Here is a 27,097-nt window from a genome sequence, read left to right on the forward strand (position 1 = left end):
GCCGCTCGCTCGTCAGACGCCAGTGCGGGGGCAGCGATGGCGGACTCCAAGCTTCTTGCGCCGATGCCCGAGGAGGCCAAGCCCGACTCGAAGACTCTGCAGGTGCTGCGCGACATGGCCAACCGCCTGCGCATCCACTCCATCAGGGCCACGTGTGTTTCAAGCTCTGGGTAAGGTTCCCTCGTCCAATTTCTCGTGGCCCCAAGCGGCCGGCCTGGCGGCGACAAAAACCTAAAGCGAAGAGAGCCGTTGAGGCGGGGGGCGGCACCCCTGGGTGGGCTCGGTCGGAGGGGGCTGAGCGGACTTGGTCCGCTCGTTGAGGGGCTGGGCGGGCTCGGTTGTGGGGGCCTGGACCGACTTCGTCTGGTCTTCGGAGACAGGATGGGGCCGTCGGGGGGCTGAGCGGACTCGGTCCAGTCATCTGGGGACTAGGCGGGCTCGGTCGGGCGTCGAGGGACGGACTAGGCGGGCTCGGTCGGGCGTCGAGGGACTGACTAGGCGGGCTCGGTCGACGGTTGAGGGACTAGGCGGGCTCGGTCGGGCGTCGAGGGACTGACTAGGCGGGCTCGGTCGACGGTTGAGGGACTAGGCGGGTTCAGTCAGGCGGTTGGGGGCTGGGCGAGTTCGGTCCAGTCGTGGGGGTTTGGTGGGCTCGGTCGAGTCCTGGGGGGGCTGGGCCGACTCAGTCTGGCCGTGGGGGGTTGGGCGGGCTCGGTCGAGTCGTGGGGGGCTGGGCCGGCTCGGTCCGGTCATGGGGGGCTGGGCCCGCTAAGTCTGGTCGTGGGGGGGCTGGGCGGGCTCAGTTGAGTCGTGGGGGGCTGGGCCGGCTCAGTCCGGTCGTGGGGGGCTGGGCCGGCTCAGTCCGGTTGTGAGGGGCTGGGCGGGCTCAGTCGAGTCGTGGGGGGGCTGGGCCGGCTCAGTCCGGTCGTGGGGGGGCTGGGCCGGCTCGGTCCGGTCGTGGGGGGGCTGGGCCGGCTCGGTCCGGTTGTGGGGGGCTGGGCGGGCTCAGTCGAGTCGTGGGGGGGCTGGGCCGGTTCGGTCCGGTCGTGGGGGGGCTGGGCCGGCTCAGTCCGGTCGTGGGAGGCTGGGCGGGCTCAGTCGAGTCGTGGGGGGGCTGGGCCGGCTCAGTCCGGTCGTGGGGGGGCTGGGCCGGCTCAGTCCGGTCGTGGGGGGCTGGGCGGGCTCAGTCGAGTCGTGGGGGGGCTGGGCCGGCTCAGTCCGGTCGTGGGGGGGCTGGGCCGGCTCAGTCCGGTTGTGGGGGGCTGGGCCGGCTCGGTCGTAAAAGCCCTGCTTTACGGCCGTGGCGGCGTGGATGCCGCCCCAATGCTGGCCGCTGCGCCGTGCCCTTGCTGCCTTACGGGGTTTGGCGGGAGGAACCTGGGGGGGGGGGCGGGGGGGCGGCGCTGAATCCCGGGATCGCCGCGGGGCTGGCGCCGGAACGCTGAGCGGGGCGGGGCTTTTCCGGTGAGTGGCTGCGCTCGAGGCCCGCGTCCCGAGGCCAGCACGTGGGCTGGAACAAAGGGAGGCCCGCGAGGGGCGAGTGCGAGTGGGAGCAAAGGAGCTTTACAGTAGCTCGAATCTTGCTGAGGAGGCTCGACTGCGTGTCCTTAGCGTGTTTGGCTGGCCCGTAAGGGGCTTGCTTGAGCGACCTTGGTACAAGGCGGCGCTAGCCTTAGTTTCGGTGTTCTCCCCAGGTTTTGGGGTGAGAGTTTGAGGACGATTGATGTTGGTTGTCTAGCTATTAGGTAGGATTCACCAGCGAAGCCATCAGGTCAGGAGTTTTCTTTTTGGTGGAGAGCTTTTTACTTCTGATTCAATCTCCTTACTAGCTATGGGTTTCTTTAAAATTTTTATTTCTGGGGCCCCTGGCGGGCTGGATGGGTAGTGCACTTGACTCTTGATGGGGGGGCGGGAGCTTAAGCCCTACATTGGGCACGAAGCCTACTTAAAAAAATTCCTATTTTTTATTCGGCCTTCTTGAATTCTGTTTCTAGAAATTTTTTGTAGGTTAAGCCGATTTATTGCTGTACGTTTCTTTATGGTACTGTGTAGTCATTTTTATTTCTGTACAGTTGGTAATATTTTACTTTTTTTTGGTACCATTCTTTCTTTTCCGAAAAAAAAATTTCAAGTTAGTTTAGTATGCTTAAAAATTAAAAGTTTTTTCATTTTTACTTAATATAGTGGAAAGATTGGTTCTGTTAATCTTTTTAAAGAACCAATCTTTCTTGATTTTCTTTTTCTATAGGTTTGCATCTATTTCTGTTTTAACGTTTATTCTATTTGGTAGCTTTGGGTTTAGTTTTTCTAGTTAAGTTGTAAGTTAAGGGTTTTGATTTGAGATCTCTATTTTTTAATGCGAACATTTACATTGTATATTTGCCTTAGTACTGCTTTTCCTGTATTCCATAGAGTTTGCTGGGTTTCTTTCCAATTTTCTCCTAATTTTCTGTTTTCTTCTTTGACTCATTGGTTAAGAGGGTGTTTATGGGTTATGTGTGGCTCATTTGGTTGAGCGTCTGCCTTCCATTAGGTCATGATCCCAGGGTTCTGGGTTGGAGCCTGTTTCTCCCTTTCCCTCCCCCCTTATGCTTTCTGTTGCACGCTCTCTTTCCCTGGTAAACTATTTTTTTAAAAGGTGTGGTGTTTAATTTTCATGAATGTGTAGGTTTTCCTGTTTTCCTTCTGTTACTGATTTCTAACTTCTGTAATAGTGGAATAAAATATTTTGCATGATGTCTCTTTTTAAAATCTTGTTTTCCTTCCTGAGCTATGATGTTAAAAGTACGGTCTAGATATGTTCCAGATTGCGTATTTTGGAATTTTTTTACACTTTTTCATTTTGCTCCTTTCACTTTCAAAATTAATAATGGTTTGCATTTTTTAAATGTATCTAGCAGTTTTTATTTTTTATTTGTTTTTTTAAAGGTATCTAACAATTTTTTAAACCATGTCATCCACTTAGGGCTACTTGGAAGGCAAGAGGTTTAGGTTTCCATTTTTAATTGTGAACCTTGAAAGAAGAAATGGTTAACACACATGAGCTGGACAGAAAATCTTTTCTGAAAGTTGAGGCAAGCGCTATGGAAATTTGGTTTTGTTCCCCTTCTCTGTCCCCTCTTCCCTCCTAAATTAAGGAGGGAGTGGCTGGACTCCCATGTCAACTGCTTTCTAAGAGCAGTGGTTATTAATAAAAAAAAAAAGCAGTGGTTATTTTGGTAGTTACCTCTTGGCTTTTTGATGATAGCCATTCTAAAAGATGATGTAATACCTCATTGTGTTTTTTTGTTTTAAGATTTTATTTATTATTCCTGAGAGAGACAGAGAAAGAAAGGCAGAGACACAGGCAGAGGGAGAAGCAGGCTCCATGCAGGGAGCCCGATGTGGGACTCGATCCCAGTACCCCAGGATCACACCCTGGGCCAAAGGCAGGCGCCAAACTGCTGAGCCACCTGGGGATCCCTCATTGTGGTTTTTTATTTGTTTTTCTCTGATGAATAGTGATAGCATCAGTTCCTGTGCCTATTGGTCATTCATGTATCTTTTTTGGGAAATTGTTCAGGTTCTTTGCCTGTTTTTTAACTGATTTGGGGGGTCTATTGTGTATGAGTTTCTATATATTTTGGATATTAATCCTTTATCAGATATATGGTTTGCAGTATTTTTCCCATTCTGTAGGTAGGTGGTTGTTTCACTTTGTTGATGGTTTTCTTTGCTGTGCAGAAGTTTTTCAGTTTGATGTAGTCTCACTCATTTTTTTATTTTGTTCCTTGGGGTTTAGTTGTCTTACCCCAAAAAAATCAGTATGAGGATCTATGTCAAGGAGATCTTTTCCTGTTTTCTGTTTTTTAAAGATTTATTTATTCATGAGAGACCCAGGCAGAGGGAGAAGCAGGCTCCACGCAGGGAGCCCAATGTGGGACTCGATCCCAGGACTCCAGGATCACGCTAAAGGCATGCGCTAAACCACTGAGCAACCCAGGGATCCCCTTTTCCTGTTTTCTTTTGGGCATCTAATGGTTTTTGTTCTAACATTTGAATCCTAACTTATTTTGTTAATTTCTGTAAGTGGCATAAGGTAGGGTTTCTAGTTTTGTGTTTTCACTTGTGAATATCCAATTTCCCCAGCTTCATTTATTGAAGAGATTGTTCTTTCTCCATTGAATATTTTTGCCTTTCTTGTTAAATATTAGTTTCTTATATTTGCACGGGTTTATTTCTGCTTTGTGGTATTTCTGATTAATGATATCACATAAATTCAAACAAGTTAAAGAATATTCATGTGCTTACAATGTCACCAGGTGAACCTCCCCCAAATATGCAGGTGCTCCATTGATAGAAGGGGGCTGGTCTTAGAGGTCCTTCTCTCCGGTGGAGGGGGGGGGAGGTTATGAGGTTACTGGGCCTTACAGCACCTTAAAAGCCATGGATTTGGGAAGCAGCAGTGCTGGATCCTTTTTCCTTGGCTGGATTCTTCCATGCCTGGGAGAAATGACTGCTGCTTCCAGTCTGGAGAGCCTATGTACTAAAAGGCCTACTCGTGTACCATGTCCCTGGTAAATCACTTACCTGTAAAAAATGACCTGTGTTCTGTCTATTTTAAAGCCACCCCACATCCTGCAGCAGTGCTGCTGAGATCATGTCCGTGCTGTTCTTCCACATCATGAGATACAAACAGGAGGACCCGGAGAACCCAGACAATGATCGTTTCATCGCCTCTAAGGTAAGTCAGCACAGGAGCCCAGGGCCTGCTCAGATGCTTGCTCTTAAAATCATTCGAAAAGCCACCATGTGGCAACAAGGCCTGAAACGGGTGCAGCTTATCCTTTTGGTTCTTCTTTTTTTTGCCCCACGTTGAAGTCTGTTTAGTCAGCTGTAACAAAATAGCCACAGACTGGGTGGCTTATAAACAATAGGAATTTATTTCCAACAGTGTAGGAGGCTGGAAATTCAAGATCAAGGTCACATGGTCCCATTCTGGTGAGGGTCCTTATCCTGGTTGCAGATTTTTCACTGTATCCTCACATAGTAGAAGGGGAAGTAGTCTTTTTAGGGCCTCTTTTATAAGGGTAAACTAATCCCATTTGTGAAGGTTCTGCCCTTGTGACCTAATCACCATCCATAGACCCCCACCTCCTAATACCATCACCTTGAGCCTTGGACTTTCAACATACAGGTTTGGGGGGGGCACTAATATTCAGATCATGGCATTTTATAAAGATCTAAATGGTGTTCTAGCAAGGACTACAGTGGAGGGAAGGATGACTTATGGCAACTGGCCATCCTTCCTTTCATTCATTGGTGCCCTGCCTTATCCCACCTAGCACTAAAGCCCCCCCTTGACAGGGTCATGCTCCCATCCTCTGCTGCCTGGGTAGAGGTGGGCAACAGTGGATCTGACTAGCTGAGCTCAAGGAAAATTGAGTTTAATTTTGGGAAAGAGTCCACATGTTAATTACCTTTACTTACTTTCTCTTTTTTTTTTTTTTTTTTTTAAGGCAGGGATACCAGTATTTTTTTTAATTTTTTTTTTTTTATTTATGATAGTCACACAGAGAGAGAGAAAGGCAGAGGGAGAAGCAGGCCCCATGCACCAGGAGCCCGATGTGGGATTCGATCCCAGGTCTCCAGGATCGCGCCCTGGGCCAAAGGCAGACGCCAAACCACTGCGCCACCCAGGGATCCCACTTTCTCTTTTTTTTTTTTTTTTTGAGATTTTAATTATTTATTCATGAGAGAAAGGGAGGGGGGCAGAGACACAGGCAGAGGGAGAAGCAGGCTCCACGCAGAGAGCCTGATGTGGGACTTGATCCCGGGACTCCAGGATCACGCCCCGGGCCAAAGGCAGGCACCAAACCGCTGAGCCACCCAGGGATCCCCTTATCTTTACTTTCTATTTCTATGTAGATCTGACCTGACACAGTGAGGGTCTTTATCATTATACTTAGTATCAGGTACCTCATGACATTGGTGGAGAGGAAAGAGGAGTAATATTAAAAGGAAGGTCAGTCTAGAACATGCAGTTCTTTTGATGCTGTCTGAAAGTTTGTGTGTCGTAAGCAAAACATTTAAAACTCAACTGGTTGAGCACCACATACAAACAGAAACTCCAGATTTGGGCAGTAGTAATTCGTTGAAAGAGTAAAGTCTAGAGGTGCCTGGATAGCTCAGTCAGTTCAGTATCTGACTTTTGAGCTAGCTCATGGTCGTGAGTTCGAGCCCCATGTTGGGCTCCACACTGGGCATGGAGCCTACTTCAAAAAAAAAAAAAAAAGGCGCCTGGGTGGCTCAGTCGGTTAAGCATCTGCCTTTAGCTCAGGTCATGATGTCAGGACCCTGGGATCAAGCCCCATGTTGGGCTCCCTGCTGAGCAGAGAGGCTGCTTCTCCCTTTGCCTCTGCTGCTCCCCGTGTGTGTGTGTGTGTGTGTGTACGTGTGCGCGCGCGTGCATGCTTGTGCACATGTGCTTGTGCATACTCTGTCAAATACATTTTTGGGAAAAAATATAAAAAATCAGAATATGGGCATAGCTGAAGTATCTGGGGTTATAATTATAATCTATGTCTGAAATGTTATCTCAAATGAGGTTTGGTAAAAAAAATTTGTGAGTGTGCATGTAGAAAGGGCAAGGTGAAGTAAAGTGGTGCATTAGCAATCTAGGTGAAGAGCATATGGGATTTCATTGTACTGTTCTTACAACTTTTTTACGAGCTTGACCTTCTTTCATGATAAAAGTTGAACAAACGTGGGTGTACAAACACAGGATGAGCATTCAGATCTCTGGTTTAAAAAATAGTAAGATGGGGCAGCCTGGGTGGCTTGGGGGTTTAGTGCTGCCTTCAGCCCAGGGCGTGATCCTGGAGACTCGGAATCGAGTCCCACGTCGGGCTCCCTGCATGGAGCCTACTTCTCCCTCTGCCTGTGTCTCTGCTTCTCTCTCTCTCTCTCTCTCTCTCTCTCTCCATCCTGTTTCTCATGAATAAATAATTTTAAATAAAAAGTAGTAAGATGGCTAGACTGTCCCATAACTGCTGGTATCATATTCATAGTCATTGGCCTTAGAGGGATAAAGAGGCTTTCTGGGGTTTTTTTGGCTTTTTTTTTTTTTTGTATATTTTTTTATTGGAGTTCGATATGCCAACATTATAGTATAACACCCAGTGCTCATCCTGTCAAGTGCCCCTCCTCAGTGCCTGTCACCCAGTCCCCCTTCCACCACCCCTTGTTCGTCTTCCAGAGTTAGGTGTCTCTCATGTTTTGTCACACTCTGATTATGCTGAGTGAAGTAAGTCAATTGCAGAAGGACAAATGTTCTGTTTCATTCATATGGGGAATACAAAAAATAGTGAAAGGGATTAAAGGGGAAAAGAGAAAATGAGTGGGAAATACAGAGGCTTTGTGGTGTGCTGTAGTAGGCTGGGCACTGTTCAGGTGCCAGAACTTATATATACATCAGATTTAAGAAGCAGATAAAATTGGAAGCAAAGAGAAAACACAAAGGAGCATAGTCTATCTTGGCATTGGCTGAGAATGGTATAAATGGACTTACTACAGTAGAGGAGCCAAGGTCTTCACGATTGGTGCTTGTGAGGTGTAAATGTCCAGCGCAGACAACTGTGTTAGGAGGCTAACTGTTCAGGCCTCGCACTATCAGTATTACTATGAGGTACTATGAAGGCTTGTGGGGAGGGTCTTGGGATCCCCCTATTCCCCCCACCAGGCCTTTGTTTTTGTTTTATCAGCTCTTGTTTTCTCCAGTCAAGCAGGCCAGGGAAGAAGCCAAATGACCTTTTTTGTAAACTTGTTCTTGAGGCATACTTTGTGCCAGAACAAAGGTGAGAAGTACCATCTGAAAAATGAGTACGCACAGCGCATTGCTTGCATTTTTATTTTAGCTTTGTCTCCCTTAAATTAGTGTATCCACACACACGCACACACCCAGCATAAGGGTTCTTAGGGAATCCCCATGTGGGAGTACTTCTCTGATGCCAGGCATCATGCTGGTTCCTGCCAATCTTCTCAGTCCTACAGCCTCCTGTTGCCTGAAGGGGACTCTTCATTGTACCCACAAAATGAAGTCTTAAAGAGGAAGTGAGCTCATTTACTGCCCCTCCCCACCCGTGCTTTAAAGGAAGGGGGAAGCAGAGTTGGTCTGAGTGTGGAGCCCTGGCTCAGTCCAAGAGCATACCAGGCAACTGGGGGCCAGATGCTAGGAACCATGGAGTGGAAGGAGAAAATTCAGTGGGATGGTTCTGAGGCCAGAGATACAAAACAGAAAGGGAGTCTCTGGGGCCACAAAGTGTGTGAAGAAAATAGAGAAGGTAAAGAGCCCTAGGAGGAGCAGAGCAGTAGGGTGGAGCTGGACAGGAGAGGGATGAGACTAACAAGTGCCATTGGCCCATCTTTGGTAGCAGCAACACCTAATTCTTGGCTTGAATGGAACGGATATTTGCATGGTGGGAAGGGTCAGATGGGAAACCTAGATAACCAGCATGTCCGATGGGGGCTGGAGTGGACAGGCTGGTGCAAGAACTTGGGCTCTACTTGGCAGGAGATGGAGATGGGGGGGGGGGGGGGGAATTTTAACAAGCTCCCCCTGGTGGCTATGTTGAGAACAGCTACGGGGGAAAGTTGGGAGGTCACTGCAGTGACAGATGTTTGTGGCCAGTTTGAGGTGGTGGCAGTGGAAGCATTGAATAGGTTCCTTATGTCTTTGGAAGCTTGGGAATTTTCACCCTGCTTTGTGGTGCCTAGAGGGCATTTTCTCCAGGAGATAGAGATTTTCTCTATGCATAGACACAGGCAGGAGGAGGGGAGAGTGGTGTAAAGTGATTCATTTCTGGCATTCTAGATGACCACTTCTGAAACCTCATTTGACTGAGTTTTTCAGACCAGGGAAATTGCAATCTTCTTCAGTGTTTTTGGTTTCTGTTTAAGAACCCATGTTCTCCAAAAAGATTGAATACCTGGTTTGTGCATGACTCGAGAAAAGACCTGGTGAAAATGGCAAGGCTCATGCTTATATTTTGTGCTTTGCTCTTGGGCTCCGTTTAGGCTGCTGTTTGGAGAAACTGTCCTTTGGTATGTTCCCACAGGTCCAGTTGACCATGGATTACTATGGCTTCCCCTGTCTGTGATGTTGATCTGAGACTTGGGGTGCATGTGGTTGTGGTAAAGAGGATTTTACCCCCAAAAGGCAGCCTGTGTGTCTAGATTCATTTGATCTTTCCCTTACAGAGGCTGTCATTTGTTGATGTGGCAACCGGATGGCTCGGGCAAGGACTGGGGGCCGCTTGTGGGATGGCATATACTGGCAAGTACTTTGACAAAGCCAGGTAAGGCGCTTACCCAGTAACTGCTTACCTATCCCCATTCTACCACTCAGGTACTGTGGCTTTATTTATTGCTTATTAGTTGGGGAACAGTAATTGTTTTAAAAGCTTAGACTACCAAGTGTCCAAACAGTAAAGAAATCGTGTTTCTGGAAACTATTCTGGCTTCTCTGGTTTGAGTTCTAAGTGCTGCCTGCAGTGTGGAAACTGGTTTATTTCTATTATTTTTAAGAGTGATGACTTTGTTTTCTACCTCTCAGTGAGCTTCATTATAGAGTGAATAGCTGGAGCATTTGCCTTGGGGACCCTGTAAGTTAATAATGAAAGGGTTCTTTTTCTACAGGGGCTCTTTCATCTCTCATTATGGTCTAAGTCCCTATTCTATGGTTATTTTTTTTTAATTTTGCAGCATTTTTTGTGGGATATGGATTGTGTTTTATTGATATTAACATTCTTGTGTTTTTGTTGTGTAGAAGTTTACTTTTCACGACAGAACATATGCTCCTGAGGTAGACTGTTTTGTTACTATCGTAAATATGTAAGGTCAGAAATAGAAGATGGCAGTACTTAAAACGAAGCTTACGAAGAAACTTTATCTAGAAAGTCATTTGGGTGTTAAGGGCACTACTTTTTCCCTATCCCCTGTTGTTTGTGGGTCCCAGGGAAGCAGCAGAGGAATGCTAGAATGAGAAAATAGCCAACGGTGAAGCCTGTCTTGTGAGGCCCAAGTTTTTAAAGTTATTTCCTTAGCTGTGGAGTTTGGACAGAATTGACAAGGAAAATAGGCTTCGGAACTTAATGATGTGAAGCGACATTCAGTCTGTTCCTTTGTTTCTCTCCGTGAAATATATTTGTTTGAGTGACCAGAGGATCCGTAAGCACAGTCTTAACCTTTCTTGGCTTGCCCCAGCTACCGGGTGTTCTGCCTCATGGGAGATGGTGAATCCTCAGAAGGCTCTGTTTGGGAGGCACTGGCTTTTGCTTCCCACTACAATCTGGACAATCTCGTGGCCATCTTCGACGTGAACCGCGTGGGCCACAGTGGTGGCTTGCCCCTTGAGCACTGCATAGACATCTATCAGAAGCGCTGTGAAGCATTTGGGTAACAGTATCCTGTTTTATGTCCCCTTTTCTCTGCTCCATCCCGCCTTCACCTTGTAACCTGGCCTCCTCCTGGGTTGACAGGTGGAATACTTACGTGGTGGATGGCCGTGATGTGGAGGCACTGTGCCAGGTGTTCTGGCAGGCGAGTGAAGTGAAGAACAAGCCCACTGCTGTAGTGGCCAAGACCTTCAAGGGCCGTGGCATTCCAAGTAAGCAAATGTTTCTTTTCTGCTTAGGGTTATTAAAAACATCTGTCTGCACAGCAATGCAGCAGGAGACTCAGGATGGCCAGGCAGACAAGCTGGCTTAGTGCTCAGTGATTATGCCTTTAATATGTGTTGGAGGCTCTTGTTCTGCTTAGCCCTTCGTTTTTTTTTTTTTAAGATTTTATTTATTCCTGAGAGACAGAGAGAGAAGCAGAGACACACAGGCAGAGGGAGAAGCAGGCTCCATGCCAGGAGCCTGACACGGGACTCCAGGATCACGCCCTGGGCCAAAGGCAGGCGCTAAACCGCTGAGCCACCCAGGGGTCCCTGCTTAGCCCTTCTAGATAGCAGATCTAATTAGGGTTGCAGGAGAAGCCCAGGCGCCCAGCTAGTGAGCAGTGATTTTTTTGCATACAGGAGGAATGGCTAGGATAGTCCATCAGAGGACTGAGAGAGAGTGATCTGCAAAGGAGTGCAGAATGAGAAAGTGTGCTTGTTATGTGCCTGAAAACTCATACGCAAATAAAGGCACGCGTACATGCACTCACCCTTGCCTGTCCCCACACTGTCTTGCAGGACACATAGGGAGCTAGTGAAGTGGCGCACCTCTGGGAAAAGATACCTGTGGAACTGAGGGTTGGGGAAGGAAGGGTGTCTTGAAAGTCCTCTTGCAGTTTTCAAAGCTGACACCTGAAATTAATAATTTCAAGTACAAATAGTTGCAAAGGGTGTGATTACGGGTGTGTTTTAATATCGGTGCTTTAGAATAAAATGGTTCCTATGATTCCTCCCTAAGTTACTGTCTTACTATGGTATCCCCAGTTCAGTAAATGACCACTTGACCAATTTGCTCCTGGGAGAATTCTTGGTATTTGCCTTCACTTAACTTTATGTTTCTCCTACGTGCAATTTCAGTCTGCCATCAGTTCTAATTGATGCTGCCTCTACAGTAAGTATATATCAGTTCTGCTCACTGCTCTCCATCTCCCATGCTCAGACCTGTGTCATCTCTCCCTAATTATAGTCTCCCTAGGCCAGTCTCCACACAGCCACCATGGTGATCTTCCTACATTTAAGATGTGATCAGTCACCTCCCCATTTCAGATTCCTCAGTGGTTTCCTGTCTTGCTTCAGACAAAATTCAAACTCTTTATACACACAGGACCCTCCATGGCCCACCCTGCCTGTCTCTCCAGCCTCCTGTCCTACACTCTTTCCTCCATTCAACAGCATATGGGCCAGTGGCCCTCCATCAAGAGCCTCTGGGACTTCTCAAGCTGTCCTGTGTGGCTGCAGTACCAACTCAGGCTCCCTGTGCCACTGTACCAGGCTTTTACTCCTGTGAGTCCTTGGCTGACATCTTTTCTATCAGGATGTCTTTCAGATGACCTAACAGACACTCAATTATATACTTGGAGTACTAACGTCTTTTATTTGGTTGCAGGTGTTGAAGATGCAGAAAATTGGCATGGAAAGCCAATGCCAAAAGAAAGAGCTGATGCAATTATCAAACTAATTGAGAGTCAGATAGAGACCAACAAGAATCTTGAACCAAAACCCCCTATTGAAGACTCTCCTCCAGTCAATATCCTGGATATAGAAATGGCCTCTCCACCTGCTTACACAGTTGGTGAGCAGGTAGGCAAACTGTTTTGTTCTCTGCTTTTTAAAAATACACAGGACTCTTCGTTTACTCTGATCTCCATGGATGAACCAGTTATTAGATTGCATGACATGTAACTAAAAATTATAAGCAATAGAGATGATTTTATCTTATTTCTTACTATTTTTTTATATTCTTTGATTTCAAACTTAAGTCTGAATTTTCTTGTCAGTCAGTTGTACTTACTCGCACCTAGTACTGTGTAGCTTTTGTTTGAAAAATTCAAAAAAAAAAAAAGAAAAATTCAGTTTGTGGTCTGATGGTCTCATGTGCATGAAACTGCCACAATCCTGTCTGCTCTAAGGGTGGGAGCCTGGCTGGGCCTAGCTTTTGAATTTATTACTCCCTGGATTACAGAAAGAAGTAAGTAGGTCAGTTGATCAAAAACCAGTTACTCAAAAAGGATACAAATTAGGCATGAAACCCTGATAAGCTTTTTACCATGTTTATATCCTGCCTTTTGGTACAGTATAGCAGACCCAAAATAGGCAGCGTCTTCAGGACCTAAGGAAACAAGGTGATGAGCCAAGGAGGAAGGAAATATTTTCTGATCTTTTGGGGGGTTTTTTCCCCTTTATTTAGAGACATTTAGAGTATTGCTTTATGTTTTCTTAGCCTGGTAATATGGGTTAAGATAAGGTGAACTGACTACTCAAGAAATTAGAAAACAAAAAGCGGAAGAAAGGTGTTAATCAGGAAATATTAATAAAGGCTTTGGCAGCACCTTAACTTTTCACATCCTTTGAACTAATAGTACAATTCACAGGAATATATCCTACACAAGTGTGCATATGTATCTAGAAGAATGAATGTTGATTGCAGCATTAAATGCTCATGAAATTAGAAACCACTCAGCTAGAGGCTAAAAAAGCTCACCCAAATTATTATTAGAATTTTTATTTATATTTTTGTTGAAATTTTTTTATTTTTTTATTTTTTTTAATTTGATTTTTTTTTAATTTTTTGATTTTTTTAAAGATTTTATTTATTCATGAGAGACACAGGCAAAGAGATACATGAGAGACAAAGCAGGCTCCATGCAGGGAGCCGGATGTGGGACTCCAGGATCACGTCCTGGGCCAAAGGCAGAGGCTCAACTGCTGAGCCACTCAAGCATCTCTATTAAAAAAATTTTTTTAGGGCAGTCCCGGTGGCCCAGTGGTTTAGCGCTGCCTTCAGCCTGGGGTGTGATCATGAATTCAAGTCCCATGTTGGGCTCCCTGCATGGAACCTGCTTCTCCCTCTGCCTGTCTCTCTGCCCCCCCCCCCCCATGAATAAATAAATAAAATCTTTAAGCAAATTTTTAAAGGATTTATTTATTAGAGAACATGAGTGGGGGAGGAGCAGACCCCTTGCTGAGCAGGGGACCCCACCCACCCCTGATCATGACCTGAGCTGTAGGCAGATGCTTAGCTGACAAAGCCACCCAAGCACCCCATTGTTAAAATTTTTTAAGTTGTAAACCAACTTAGAGTATAATTCTCTTTTTGTGTAGAAAATCTTAAAAGGGGGCATCATAGGGGCACCTGGGTGCTCAACAAATATTTGTGCATAGACCACTCCCAAAAAGCTACATAGACTTATCATTTCTGCGTACCCCTGGACAGGGGACTGGGTGGCTGAGGGCCAGGAGATCAGAGAGAAGATGGCCTCTTTGCTCGATAGGCTTTCAGAACTTGAATTTTGTACTGTCCACATGAATTATGTATTTTTAAAAATATTTTAGGGGTGCCTGGGTAGCTCAATTGAGTTAAGCATCTGACTCTTGGTTTTGGCTCAGGTCATGAACTCAGGGTTGTGTGAGGTCAAGCCCCATATCAGGCTCCATGCTGGGCATAGAGACTGCTTGAGATTCTCTCTCTCCCTCTTCCCCTCCCCCCCAAAAAATATTTTTTAGGTGTTTTGATGAATGAACAAAGACAAGTGAAGAAGCAAACCTTGTTTTTTATTATTTTTTTAAGATTTTATTTAGTCATGGAAGAGAGGCAGAGACACAGGCAGAAGGAGAAGCAGGCTCCATGCAGGGAGCCTGACATGAGACTCGATCCCAGGATCACACCCTGAGCCAAAGGCAGATACTCAACTGCTGAGCCACCCAGGTGTCCCCAAACCTTTTTTTTTTTTTTAATAGTGGCTTTATTAGGACTATATAGTCCATACATTTGAAGTGTACAATTTCAAGATTTAAGTATATTAACAGAATCATACAAGTATTACCACACTCAATCTTAAGCATTTCCATCACCCGCAAAAGAAACCCCACACCTGGAGCGCCTGGGTAGCTCAGTCAATTAAGCATCTGGCTTAGGGCTCAGGTGATGATCCCAGGGTCCTGGGATTAGCCCCATATTGGGCTCCTTGCTCAGCGGGGAGCCTGCTACTCTCTCTTCTTCTGCTACTGCCCCCCCCCCACTCCTGCTCACACACTCTCAAATAAAATTAAAAAAAAAAAAAAAGATTGGGCAGCCTGGGTGGCTCAGCGGTTTAGGGCCGTCTTCGGCCCAGGGCCTGGTCCTGGAGACCCCAATCGAGTCCTGTATCGGGCTCCCTACATGGAGCCTGCTTCTCCCTCTGCCTGTGTCTCTGCATATCTCTCTCTCTCTCTCTCTCTGTCTCTCATGAATAAATAAATAAAATCTTTAAAAAAAATGAAACCCAACACCTATTAGCAGTCACTCTCCATTCTGTCCAGCCCCTAGTAACCACTCATCTACTTTGTTTGTATATAAAGTTGCCTATTCTGGACATTTCATGTAAACGGGGTCATGCAACATGTGAGCCTTTTGTCTGGTTTCTTTGCCTTAGCACAGTGCTCTCCAGGTTTGTCCTTGTTGTGGCAACTACAATGTTCCATTTTATGAATGTACCATACATTTTGTTTACCTATTCAATCCTTGATGGACATTTGGGTTTAGTTTCTACTTTTTGGCTGTTGTGAATATTGCTGCTTTGAACATTTGTGTACAAGTTTTTGTTGAGATACATTTTTCTCTTGGGCATATACCTGGGAGTAGAACTGCTGGGTCATGTAGTAATTCTTTAACATTTTGAGGAAATGCCAAACCTTGATTTCTAAGTACAAAAATTCAATATTGTGAAGATGTCAGTTCTCCCCTAAATTAATCCATAAATTCAGTCCAATCTCAAATAGTATCCTAATGGGATAATACTTGCAGTGAACATTGAGTTTTATAGTGAAAAATCTCAGGCATTTGCATTTTGGTACATTTAAATTTTTGATAAAGTATATGAATGGGGCAAAAGAATAAACCTGTTGAGAATTGATACCCAGTGAGCCAAGTATGGATTTAAGATTGGCCAGCAATCCATTTTTGCGATACTAAAGAGCTTATTGGTGAATCATGAATTTTTCTTTATCAAGGTAGAAGACAATTTGTAATCCACAAAATTTCATCTTTTTAAATCTGCACTAAGAAACTCTGCTGTTCAACTTTTCCAGATAGCTACTCGGAAGGCATGTGGTTTGGCTCTGGCCAAGCTGGGCCATGCAAACGATAGAGTCATTGTGCTGGATGGTGACACCAAGAACTCCACCTTCTCAGACATATTCAAGAGGGAGCACCCTGAGCGGTTCATTGAATGTTATATTGCTGAGCAAAACATGGTACGTGTGCTGTGGGCATTTCTCTTGGGCCTTCTCACTGACTAAGTGTGGCCTGCTGGACACAGGAGGACAGCCTCAAATTAGTTTTTCTTTCCATTTATAAAAGCAAAGAAACTGGAGGGAAAAAATGTTTCTGAGGAAACAAGTAGAGCATAGCCAGGCAGTTTGTGGAGTGGCTTCTGGGACTGCAAGGAGCGGCATAGCAGACTGCCCAGAACCAGGTCCACTCAGGGCAGCAGGCCAAGAGTCTCAGCCATGACCCCAGGGCTCCAGGCCCAAAGTACCCCAAGCTTGCCAGGAGTATTAGGGTATTAGGTGTTCCCTCTCTTTCTGCTCAGCCAAGTCCAATACCAAGCAATCCTACAACCACCCAGAGGCCATTAGATTGAGAAAGCTACAAAGGACTGGTTTCTCTCCTTTGTAGCATAGAGCCTACTATATCATAGATGCTCAAATGTTGCCCTAATTGCAGCCTCAAGATGGCCTTGAGTTCAGCTGTTCTGTATACCAGTGCTTCAGTCTCTCCCCAGAATACCAGGGAGTCTCTTTTATGCATGTATACACCCCCACACGACACCCCATCTCTCTCTCGAGAAAAAGCAGTTAATCCAAGTAAACACTGACTTCTAAAGCTCTGCGCCACCAGAAAGGACAATGCATATCTATCTACAAATCGTAGAGGCCAAAAACAGCACTAGCCAGAAAACTATGGGCCTGCAGATCTCATGGGACCACCGGGATAACCAGAAAGATTTTATTTGGAACAAATAGCATTTGTAAATTTTTAAAATTGGTGGTCAGCTGTTAAAATTAGTCTATTTATAGAATCCAAATTTCTGGATTCTCTTGAAGAATAGGAAGATCTGTCAGCACCGAGACAGCATTCCATCCTGCTACCAGTTAGCTGGAGCCAAGCAGGGGCTCCCTTTAGATGCTTGTCCACAGCCAGCTGGCCATGTCCCTGCCTCTTCCAGCCTGCACATTCACTCATGGTGTTTCTCTGGCCTTGTTGGTATTAGAATTTAAGCCGCCCTGTTCAGTAAAGTAGGTCATCGCATCTATAAGAATATGTACGCTTTTCTGTGGATCTCATTAAGTTATTTCCTTTTTGAATGGAAAAAATACAATCCATAATTTGCTGAATTGAGTCTATTATCAGAAAGCTGGCTCCCCATTTCATTGATTCCTTTATTCAGCAGCATTGATTAGCATATACTCTGTGCCTACTGATATGTTCTCACAGTTGGAAGAAGACTAGTAAAGCAGCAGCCAGCAGGTGGTATCCAGTGCCACGGTGAAACTGGGGTGTACAGTACAAGTGTCTAGGGTCAGTCAGGGATGGTCTCTTGGATTAGGTGACATTTAACCTGAGACTTGAGCGACAGAGCCATACACATACCCAGAGGATGGCATTCCCAGCAGAGGGCACAGCTACCTCTGTGGCAGGCCCAAATTTGAGCTGTCATGGGAACAGAAGGAAGGACTGAGTGACAGAAACATTGTGAGTACATAAGGAAATTGACTTGGCAGGGTAACCAGGGGCCAGCTCATATGGTGCTGACCACTTTCAGCGTCTCAGGTTCTCTTGCAGTTTGCTGGGAAACCACATGATGATGTGTTTCACAGGACCCTGCAGTGTGAAGAATAGCTTGTCAGAGAAGTTGGTGGGGGGTGGCAGGAGGTGAGGACTTGGACCAGCTTGGATAGAAGTGGAATCTTCTGGAATCTGTTTGGGCAGGAGAACTAGGATGCTATAGGACAGATGTCAGGACAGGAGCTAAGGCTGGCACTCAGGAGTGGGCCAGAGCACCTGGGCACAGAGTGCTGTCACTTCCTGAGATGGACAAAACTGGGGGGAAAGAGTGGATTTGGAGGATGTGGGAGCTCTGGGCCCTCGGTTGGGGTGGTCAGGGTACCTGTTGGGGGAGGGGTTAGGTAGATAGATCAATTGTCTTCAAATGCATTTGCTCTCCAAACCACTGAGTGTGTTTTTCTAAACTATGTTTTCTGCCTAGTTTAAAGATAACATCTGAATTTCTTATCACAAATTTAAGTAGCTGTAAGGATGTAATTTTCCATATATTGAATTTTGAGACTTTTTAAATCAATATTGAAATTACCCAATTAAAGGTTACATGAAGACTCTCCTTAGTTGTCAGAAGTTCCTTTACTTGAATTCTTATTTCCATTCTATTGCCTTAACGATTTTATGCATGAAAGCCTTTTAGTGATACACAAAAGAGGCTGTGCAGAGAGCGGGGAAATGGGAAAGGGAGGGTGCTGAGAGCAGTTCTCTATGAAGCAGAGCATAGATGAAGGTTAGTATCTGGAGGGGGGGGAGGACAAGGTGGAAAGGGAAAGATGGAAGATACTAATACATACGCAAAGGTGAGAGAATGATCCAAGAGAACGGGAGAAAGGAATTGAATCCAGGAGGAGGGGGGATACTTGGACTGTTGGAGATCCCCTTCAGAATGTGAGAGAAGAGTGAGACTCAGCATGGCAAGTGGGCCTTAGGTAGGTGCAGAGCTGCCATGTCTCCTAGCAGCAGGTGAGTGGTTGGGGGCCAGTAGGAAAGCCTCCACTGTTTACTTCTCACTTCCCAGGAGGTGTGAGGTGAGGGCACCATGTGAGGGGATGAGAAGAAGGGGGTGCAAAAGGAGACCCGAAGGACTGTGGGGAGGCTTTGTGTGTCCCTAGCTTCCTTATTTGTCTGCTCTTCCTATCTTTCTGATTTGAGGGAATCCGGTCAGTGCCACATTTCCTCCTATGTTTTCCGGCAGTTCAGGGAACACCATGGATTTGCCAGGTTTGGGGTACTACTAGGTTTCATTTTTTAAGGCTTTTGCATTTTAATTTTTTTAATAGAGCAACTTTTCCAAGGGTGTTCTGATTGTCATCTTTCTGTTGCAGGTGAGCGTGGCGCTGGGATGTGCCACCCGTGGTCGCACTGTTGCTTTCGTTAGCACCTTCGCTGCCTTCTTGACCCGAGCATTTGATCAAATCCGGATGGGAGCCATCTCTGAAACCAACATCAACCTTATTGGGTCCCACTGTGGGGTATCCGTTGGTATGACTTCTCAGTGCCCCATTTTGATAGTCTTACTCCTTTACAGAGAAGGCATGTGAGCAGTTGAACCGCCAATATACTATGATGTTTGGTGATTTGTAACCTCTTTTTTAACGCCATGTTGTGTTTTAAAAGTTTTAGACACTCTGGGTTACTTTTGAGAGGACTTCTTGGTGTTACTGTAAAGTGCTTGCTTTTTTAGTCATTGAGAAACCGTGATCTGTCCTGAGTGCCCATTATGTGTTGAGCTGCATACTGGATATGAATCAGGCCAGCCCAGTATCACGGACTTCCTTTCTGCTCTTGGTGTGGTACTCTCTAAGTGGGGATAAGCAGCATGGGTCCAGGGAAGTGAGGAGCATAGCTCGCCCAGGGCTCTCTGCCTGAGCTGAGCAGGCTGGTCAAATGGAACCAGAAGCATTGAAGAGTGGGATGCAGGGGAGTGAAGCTGAGACATACAGCTCTGGGGCATTAACCTGGCGGGACAGGCTAGATGGAAACAACAGAAAACAGGGAAGTCAGAGAAAGGATTGAGATACATGGTGTGTATTAGCAGTGGATAGAAAATATGGGTGAGTCTGAGGAAAGATCAACATTGCAGACAGGTACAGGAGTCCAAAATTGCACAAAAAGTTAAAAAAAAAAGTGTCTAGTAGTTTGTTGCTTGAGAGAGATCAGGGAGTTGTGTTTATGAATGACAGAAATGAGGACTTGGTGGAAAAGATGAGGCACCTGATGTGCCTGTAGTGGAGTTAGGTCATCCAGGTAGACGTGACAGTTTACACTGCTAGAATCCTAAAGGGAGGGGGGCTTGGGAGTCCTCTCTGGGACTTACCAGAAGTCTCTGAATGGGCCAGATGGTAGGTGTAGAGTGGGGAGAGAAGGGCCAACAGCATTTCAGAAGTGAGCCAGGCAGAAGACCTGGTCCAGGGTTTTTGTCTGGGGCCAGGTGTGCTGTTAAAATCAGTCTGCTAAGTAGAGATCTGGCTCTGAGTCCAACCAGAGGAGCAAGGGGTCCTAAGGTTAGATAGTTGTCCCAGGCAGTGTACATAGTGTGACAGTCCCTTTCTTAGCTGGAAGAGCTGGGCTGCCCCAGTGTACATTGGGTTTTCTCTTTGCATAGTATTTCTGGCCAGAAGCTCTCTTCCCAAACATACCCTAAGGCCCCTTTACTTCAGACAGCACCTCAAGAGTGCCCCAAAGGTATGCTCAGCTACTTTGAAGGTCTCAAAAAATGAATAAGACTGCTTCAATTTGAAAATTCCAGTCTCTTGATGGAGAATATAGAAGAGGAGAGGAGAAGGAAGGACAGAGCTTGAGGGGACCCTCCTAAGGAGAAGAGGATAGGGGCACAGAGACTTGATGGGGCCAACTTGGCTACCAGTGCTCAGGGAAAAGAGCATCGAGTCCCCATGGATAGCAGTGCCAATGATCAAGTGCCAGACACTGGCGAGAGTCAGGGCCAGATAAGACCACTGGTTATTTTGATCTAGAATATCAGTTTTAGGATCCTGACCCACAGTGTCACAGTGATGTCTCAAGGGAGGTAGACCTGTGGCAGCTCATTACACATCATGTTGGCCCAAGAATTGGACAGTTTTATAGGGCTCTGCTACAGGTGTGGGGCCCCCATGGCAGTAAGCTATTGCTTGTCCAGAAGAGGGCAGATTCCCAGTTGGCCCTTGATCATGTTTTTGTTGGCCTGTGGCTTTGCTTTCTCAGGTGAAGATGGCCCCTCCCAGATGGCCCTGGAGGATCTAGCCATGTTCCGATCTGTTCGCAACTGCACTATTTTCTATCCAAGTGATGCCACCTCAACTGAGCATGCTATTCTCCTGGCAGCCAATACTAAGGTATTTTTTAAGGAGACATTGGTTCAAGACAAAATGCTTCTGGGCTCTGCTACTAGTTTGAAACTGATGGTTGGGTTTTTTCCCATTTTTTCTTCTTAGTGTAAAGGTAATATTCATTATGGAAGATAATGTTAAAGGATTCTTTTAAAAAGCAGAAAAATTACCCCCAAAAAAGATGATTAAGCACATAAAATGCAAGCATGATCACGTAAAAGACCATGTGAAAGGAGGCCAAACAACATCTAGTGGGCCCCTGAGGGTCAGGGCTCAGCTTGAGAAGAGAGGATGCTCTAGAGGCTCCCAAGAAGGGAGCTGTCAGCAATGCCACAGGAGTGGGCTCCAGCAGGGAGCTATTAGATAATGGCCTTAGACACACCCCATGCTGTCTCCTGGCATCCAGAAAGGTGGCCAGTGGGTGGTCAGTGTCTCCACTGCAAACAAACCTCAGAGTCCTCAGCCTTGGTCTTCCCTCAGAAAGGCAAGAGTATGGCTTCTGCCCCACTTGCTGCTCCTCAAGTTTCACACAAGAGCAGCAGATGGACTCAACTTAATTCCTGTCCAGAACCCAGCTGCAGGGGAGGCTAGAGTACAGAGTCGGTACCTTTTCAGCTGCTCCAACTAATGGTCACCCCAGACTGTCCTCACTACACATCCCTATGCCCACCCATGGCCCTGCATAGACAGCCTTGGGCATGATTGGGATGGGCAATAAAAGTTCCTAAGCATTTCTGACCCATTAGAGACGTATGATTTTTTTTTAAACCTAAGTGGGCTCACACTGTATCGTTCTGTACTTTTTAATTTACTATATTCTGGAAATTGCTTTATGTCTGTGCATATATAGAGTGATCTTCTCTGTGCTGGAAGATTTCATCTCTCAAAAGTTCAAAAGAGGCAAAGCTGTGGTGATAGAAATTAGAGGTTGCTTTTCAGGTGGGGAGAGTGGAGAGAGAGACCAGAGGAAACTTTCTGGCAGGTGCAAATGTTATTCACACTTGGGTGATGGTCACGTGGTGTATGCCTTTGTCAGAATTCATAGAGCACATAAGTAATTTTATCTCAATAAAAACACTGAATAGGATTGGTTTATAATGTGAAGGAATGAACACAACCTGTATTTCTAAATTAATATATCAGGTTATAATGTATAGTTTAAATATGTGTGTGATTTAACAAATACTTTTAGACACTTGAGTATTCATTTATACTGATTTATGTGTTCAAGTTGATAAACATATTTACATCCTCTCATTGCTAAAATAGCGAGTCTTTTTATATTCTAGTGTGTTAAGGTATTTCTGAGAATGAAGTATTAAAAGCCATTATGACAAAAATTAGTTGCTTACTTAACATTGTGTTCTGGGCTTTGTATTAAAATGTGAGTCAGTGCTGTGACCTGAATTTGTGTTCTGTGAAGACTGAACAAGCCTGTATACTTGGGAAAGCTTTCCTAAATCATTGAATGTGACAGCATAGAAAGCTTGTCACTGAGGGCATCTGCCAGGGTCCTACCTAGGCTTTTGCCTGGCTTGGTAGTAATCTGATCAGAGACACCTGACCTGTTTGCCAGTGGTTGTAGATGCTTATTCTTTGCTCCAAAACATGCACTTTGTTTTTAGTCAAAAGAACTGTTAAGTCTTCCTCCCCCTCCCCTTTTTTAAAATGAATTTATTAGTTGGAAATTTAGTTTTTTTTTAAACTGTGGCTCTGGTTTTAACTTATGCCCTAGGGGATGTGCTATATTCGAGCCAGCCGACCGGAAACTGCAGTTATTTACACCCCACAAGAAAGCTTTGCAGTTGGACAGGCCAAGGTAAGGCCTTAAAAGTTCCCCAGAGTCTCCTAGTATCATTTCAGATGGAGATTAGTGGTCTAAAGCTAGCACTAGGTGTCCCCACAGTCAAGACTTGATCCTTTCTTTGCTCTAGTTTTTTTTTTTTTTTTTTTTTTAAATCAGTTGTGACCTTTGCCTGATTTTCTCAGAAAGGAACATCCTGTCACTGTCAGTCTGAGGTGAACTTTTCTCCAAACAGGAGTTTTTCTTCTTTCTTCGTTGAATTCTTAAGGATAAAGTGGTTAACAATTTAAAGATATTTGAGTCTTTTGGGTGTAAATTACCACAGCCTCAACCTAAACAAATGATAGAACCTATTTCAAATGTATAATCTTTTAGATTGGGGTTTTGCAGAGCCAAGCCAAGAATAAAAGGGTATGTGAATGCATTGCCCACTGACCTGATAAAGGCTAGCATCACTGGGCACTTCCTGTCTTCCGTGTTCTCACAAGAGCCCTAGAAGCACAAATTGTTGGCAGCCCTGTGTTGTAGATGAGAGAGAAGATGAGAAGCTTACTCAGGGTTCACAGCTAGTGAGCAGCAAGAGCAAAACTCAGACCTGGGCATTGACCTGGTCTCCGTCAGGGCCATGTGTGCAGAAAACCAGAAGTCTGTGGAGAAAGTAAGTGGCTCTGCTGCACCAGCTGGATAGCAGGGCTTACAAGTGTTGGGGCATGTTTCCTCCCAGCTCTTTCAGGCATATGTGTATATTTTACATAATGGAGATCATGCTGCATCAGAAAGTTTTATATCTTTTATCTTTAAGCTTTTTTAGAATATCATTAATACTTAAATGTGTGAAAGGGGCAATAGCCAGGCTGAAAGGAGCAACAGGTGACATCTGACTTGATTGCTAAGAGTCAAGCTGCTGCAGAATTCATGGCTTTCAATGCTCAGAATGAGTGAGCAGTGATTGGTTTTAGTGCTGCAAAACTGCGGGTCTATCCAGAACAGTCTGTGACCTGCTACTAGGTAGCTGGGCAGCACTGAATGAGAAAGTGGCAGTACTCACCTTCACTACTGACTCCAGGTTCAGTTGTTCCCCGCCTGTACTCCCCCATTGAAACTCAAGGCCATGTGTTTGCCGCTAAGGGTCGAGGGGCAGGCGGGGAGGGGGAATGTCTCCGTGACATCATGTGATGTGCAGAGCTTTCTCATATCTCTCTTTTTTTCCCTAATATTTGCCCTGTCCTGAAAAAAATAAAGTTATTGATGGTAGAGGATGTGAGTTAAAATGTGGTAATGTGCATGGCATGGATAATTGAAGAGCTAGGTTTTGCAGAGTGTGTGTGCACGCGCACACATGTTTATATGTATGCATGTGAAAAAGCTAGGACTTTCCCAAAGAACGGGGTGGCTTACAGGCCCGGAGTATTTTTACTGTCAGCAATGGTTCTTAAGGTACAAGGAAACCTATACAAAGGGTTGAAATAAAGAAGAACATCAGATGCCTTTGGTTGGAAATAAAACTATGGAAAAAGGCCAGGCCCCTGTCTTTGCTTGCTAGAATAGCAAGTGGTTGTGAGTGTGGGCTTTGATGTCAGATGGGCCTGGATGCTAGTCTCAGCCCTAACCTGAGTGAGTTCCTCCCACTCTGGGATTCACTTTCCCCAGCTGCAGAATGAGCCCCCAATGCATATGGGCCTTATAGGGCACTTTGGTCACACAAGGTGTTTGTCACAAAGCATGTTGCAAATGCCCCCAGAATGATGTCCATTAACACGTTTGTTGTCAGAGTCCTATCTGTGTGCATGCCCCAGCAAGACGTCCAAATAGTCCAGAGAGGGTGCCTTTCTAGACCCTCTCTGGATGAGGCTGTGGTCTGCAGCACATGGCCCATACAACTTGCTTCTGACCGCCTGCCTTTCAGATCCCAGTTTGAAATCCACCTCCTTTTGCCAAAGGTATTCTATAAGAACTTAGTAATTTGGCACACCGTAAATCATGAAGCATGATGGATGAATTTGTAAAATGAACATGAAGTAGGTTTTATCAAAAAGGGAGTCCTTGTTTGTCAGTGTGCCGATTCAGCTTTTTTTATATAATGAATTATTGAGTGAAATTGGTAGGATTGGAGAAAAGCAGCATAGTGGTGTTGTGTTCTCTTGGAGATGCACTCTGTAGTAACTACAGCTTTTTTGTTTTTGGGGACATCATCAGGTCATCCGCCGTGATGTCAATGACAAAGTCACTGTTATTGGAGCTGGAGTTACTCTGCATGAAGCTCTAGCAGCTGCCGAAGATCTTTCCAAGGAAGGTCAGTTGGTTGTGTTGCTGGATTTTGAATTTTAAGCTGGGGAGAGGTAGGACTTGGGCTGCCTCATGTGCCCTAATTGGTCTTTTTATTGTAAGTCTGTTTCACATACAAAGCTGCTATTGCTCTTCTCCAGATATTTCCATCCGTGTCATTGACCTGTTTACCATTAAACCCCTGGATGTTACCACCATCATCTCCAATGCCAAAGCCACAGGTGGCCGTATTATCACCGTGGAGGACCACTACCCAGAAGGTATGTACAGGCCTTGAGGATCATTTTGAATGTCTGCTTTGGCGGGATGTGTTTTTGTTTCCCATGACTGGAAGCATGACATGTTTCTGGGTGTCATCCAGGCAGGCACTCATCCAACAACCTCTGTTACTGATCTTTTGCTGCAAGGGTATCATTTTAGGGGTCTCTTATCCACCTACACTGGTTCCTTAGGTTGGGGCCATACCCATACTCATTTGTGTGACCCCAGCATAGTATAACACCTAGTGCCCAAGTGGCTCAGTGGCAGCACAAAGGAGTGTCTAACTCAGCATTGTGGGTAGGGAGGGGTCTTGAAAAGCTTCACAGTTGTGCTTGACTTTTCAGTGATTAATAATTTGCTTCCCTCCCAAAATGGGAATGGTGCCTTGCAAGCAGAGAACACAGTAAATGCAGAAAAACTGTGTCAGGGAGAAGGAACTGGGAAGGTTAGGTGGGGCATATGAGGGAGTGGGGAGTTTCATGTGCTCCTGTGTCAGGGGCCCCAAGAGCATACCTGTGTCCTACAGTGATTTTCTAGGAGCGTTCTGAGTGCTTTCACAGCTGAGGTTTATTCTAGGGAAAGGACGCACACCAGGACCCATAAGGAGAGAAGACACAGGGCAGGGGTGGAGAACCCCTACACCTTCCCATCCTTCTCTCCCTCTCCTCCATGAGGGTCCCAGTGAGCACGCTCCCTTCTCCAGCGGTGGCAAACGCATCACTAGAGACCTAAGGAACCCACTTGAGACTCAGGACCCCAAGTTTTATTGGGTGCTGGTCACACGGGTCCCCTCTGGGAGCATGCACCAATTCTCCTGACTCCCAGAGGAAAGCAGTCACTCCAGGGGCCTCGCACCAGCCCATTGCCTAGGTGTCCCCCAAGGGCCATCCATGCAGGTAGCTCTGCTGAAGCTAACAGCTTCAGGCCTGCTGGTCGTTCTTTTCTGTATATATTATTGTTTGGTTTAATCGTTTGGCAGTTCCCGACAGCTTTAAGAACCTGAGCTTACAGAGCCCTGCATCAGTGGAGCCCCAGTTGAGAGCAGTTTGGGGGGAGTGTCGTGGGGCTGGGAGCAATTTGGAGACCCACATTTTGAATGAGAACTCTCCTGGCTAGTCAACTGATGACTGTTAGATAAATCCATGGCCAGTGAAAAGTATTTTTCCCTAGGAACCAGCAAATTCAAAGGCCTCTATACTTAGGGGCTTTAAAGCTGACTAGCGGAATCCCTGGGTGGCGCAGCGGTTTGGCACCTGCCTTTGGCCCAGGGCCCAATCCTGGAGACCCGGGATCAAATCCCACGTCAGGCTCCCGGTGCATGGAGCCTGCTTCTCCCTCTGCCTGTGTCTCTGCCTCTCTCTGTGTGACTATCATAAATAATAAATAAAAATTAAAAAAAAATAAAGCTGACTAGCCAATTCCAGAACAGAGCCTCATGTCCCTTGTTTCCCCAGGTGGCATCGGGGAGGCTGTCTGTGCAGCTGTCTCCATGGAACCTGACATCTTGGTCCATCAGCTGGCAGTGGCCGGAGTGCCTCGCAGTGGGAAGCCGGGCGAGCTGCTGGATATGTTTGGAGTCAGTGCCAGACACATCATAGTGGCCGTGAAATGTATTTTAATGAACTAGAATACATAACTGGCTTTTAGAAGACTGGCTTCTGTACCGTACATTTATGCCTGTTGCCAGACTATCATTTAAATCATACTGTTTTCTTCTTAAAAAGTAGAACAAGTTAACTGTCTTCCTGTTAAACCATAACTACATATACAAGTGCATATCTTTGACTCATTAAAGTGTGTTATAAGGTTATATAGATAAGAGAATAGCTGATAAGACAACCATATAAAAGTTTTCTGATAAGACAATAAGTAACTGGGCTGGAGATAAAAAGTTTTCT

The 27,097-nt window shown here is 45.8% G+C and overlaps 2 protein-coding genes across 3 annotated transcripts in view; one reads left to right on the plus strand and one right to left on the minus strand.

The window, feature by feature from the left end:
* Positions 1 to 23,153, minus strand: part of TEX28 (testis expressed 28) — a 42,715-nt gene extending 19,562 nt beyond the window's left edge. Inside the window, exon 1 of the mRNA XM_025460583.3 lies at positions 23,089 to 23,153. Coding sequence (XP_025316368.1) covers positions 23,089 to 23,105 — 17 coding nt within the window. The 5' untranslated portion in view covers positions 23,106 to 23,153. The remainder of the gene's footprint in view (positions 1 to 23,088) is intronic.
* TKTL1 (transketolase like 1) lies at positions 1 to 27,097 on the plus strand. 2 transcript variants are annotated; one of them, XM_025460580.3, is made up of 13 exons: positions 1 to 170; positions 4,606 to 4,723; positions 9,238 to 9,335; positions 10,243 to 10,434; positions 10,518 to 10,645; positions 12,087 to 12,280; positions 15,767 to 15,931; positions 18,845 to 19,001; positions 20,724 to 20,854; positions 22,584 to 22,667; positions 24,849 to 24,945; positions 25,079 to 25,198; positions 26,654 to 27,097. In XM_025460580.3, exons 1-13 carry the CDS (start codon positions 37 to 39, stop codon positions 26,824 to 26,826), a joined length of 1,791 nt encoding a protein of 596 aa, XP_025316365.1. In that variant the 5' UTR covers positions 1 to 36; the 3' UTR covers positions 26,827 to 27,097. The 2 variants fall into 2 exon arrangements, with proteins under 2 accessions (XP_025316365.1, XP_025316364.1); XM_025460579.3 differs by lacking the exon at positions 1 to 170 and adding an exon at positions 1,354 to 1,464.

This window comes from Canis lupus, chromosome X, assembly GCF_003254725.2.
Source record: "Canis lupus dingo isolate Sandy chromosome X, ASM325472v2, whole genome shotgun sequence".
In the NCBI taxonomy this organism is placed as follows: domain Eukaryota; kingdom Metazoa; phylum Chordata; class Mammalia; order Carnivora; family Canidae; genus Canis; species Canis lupus.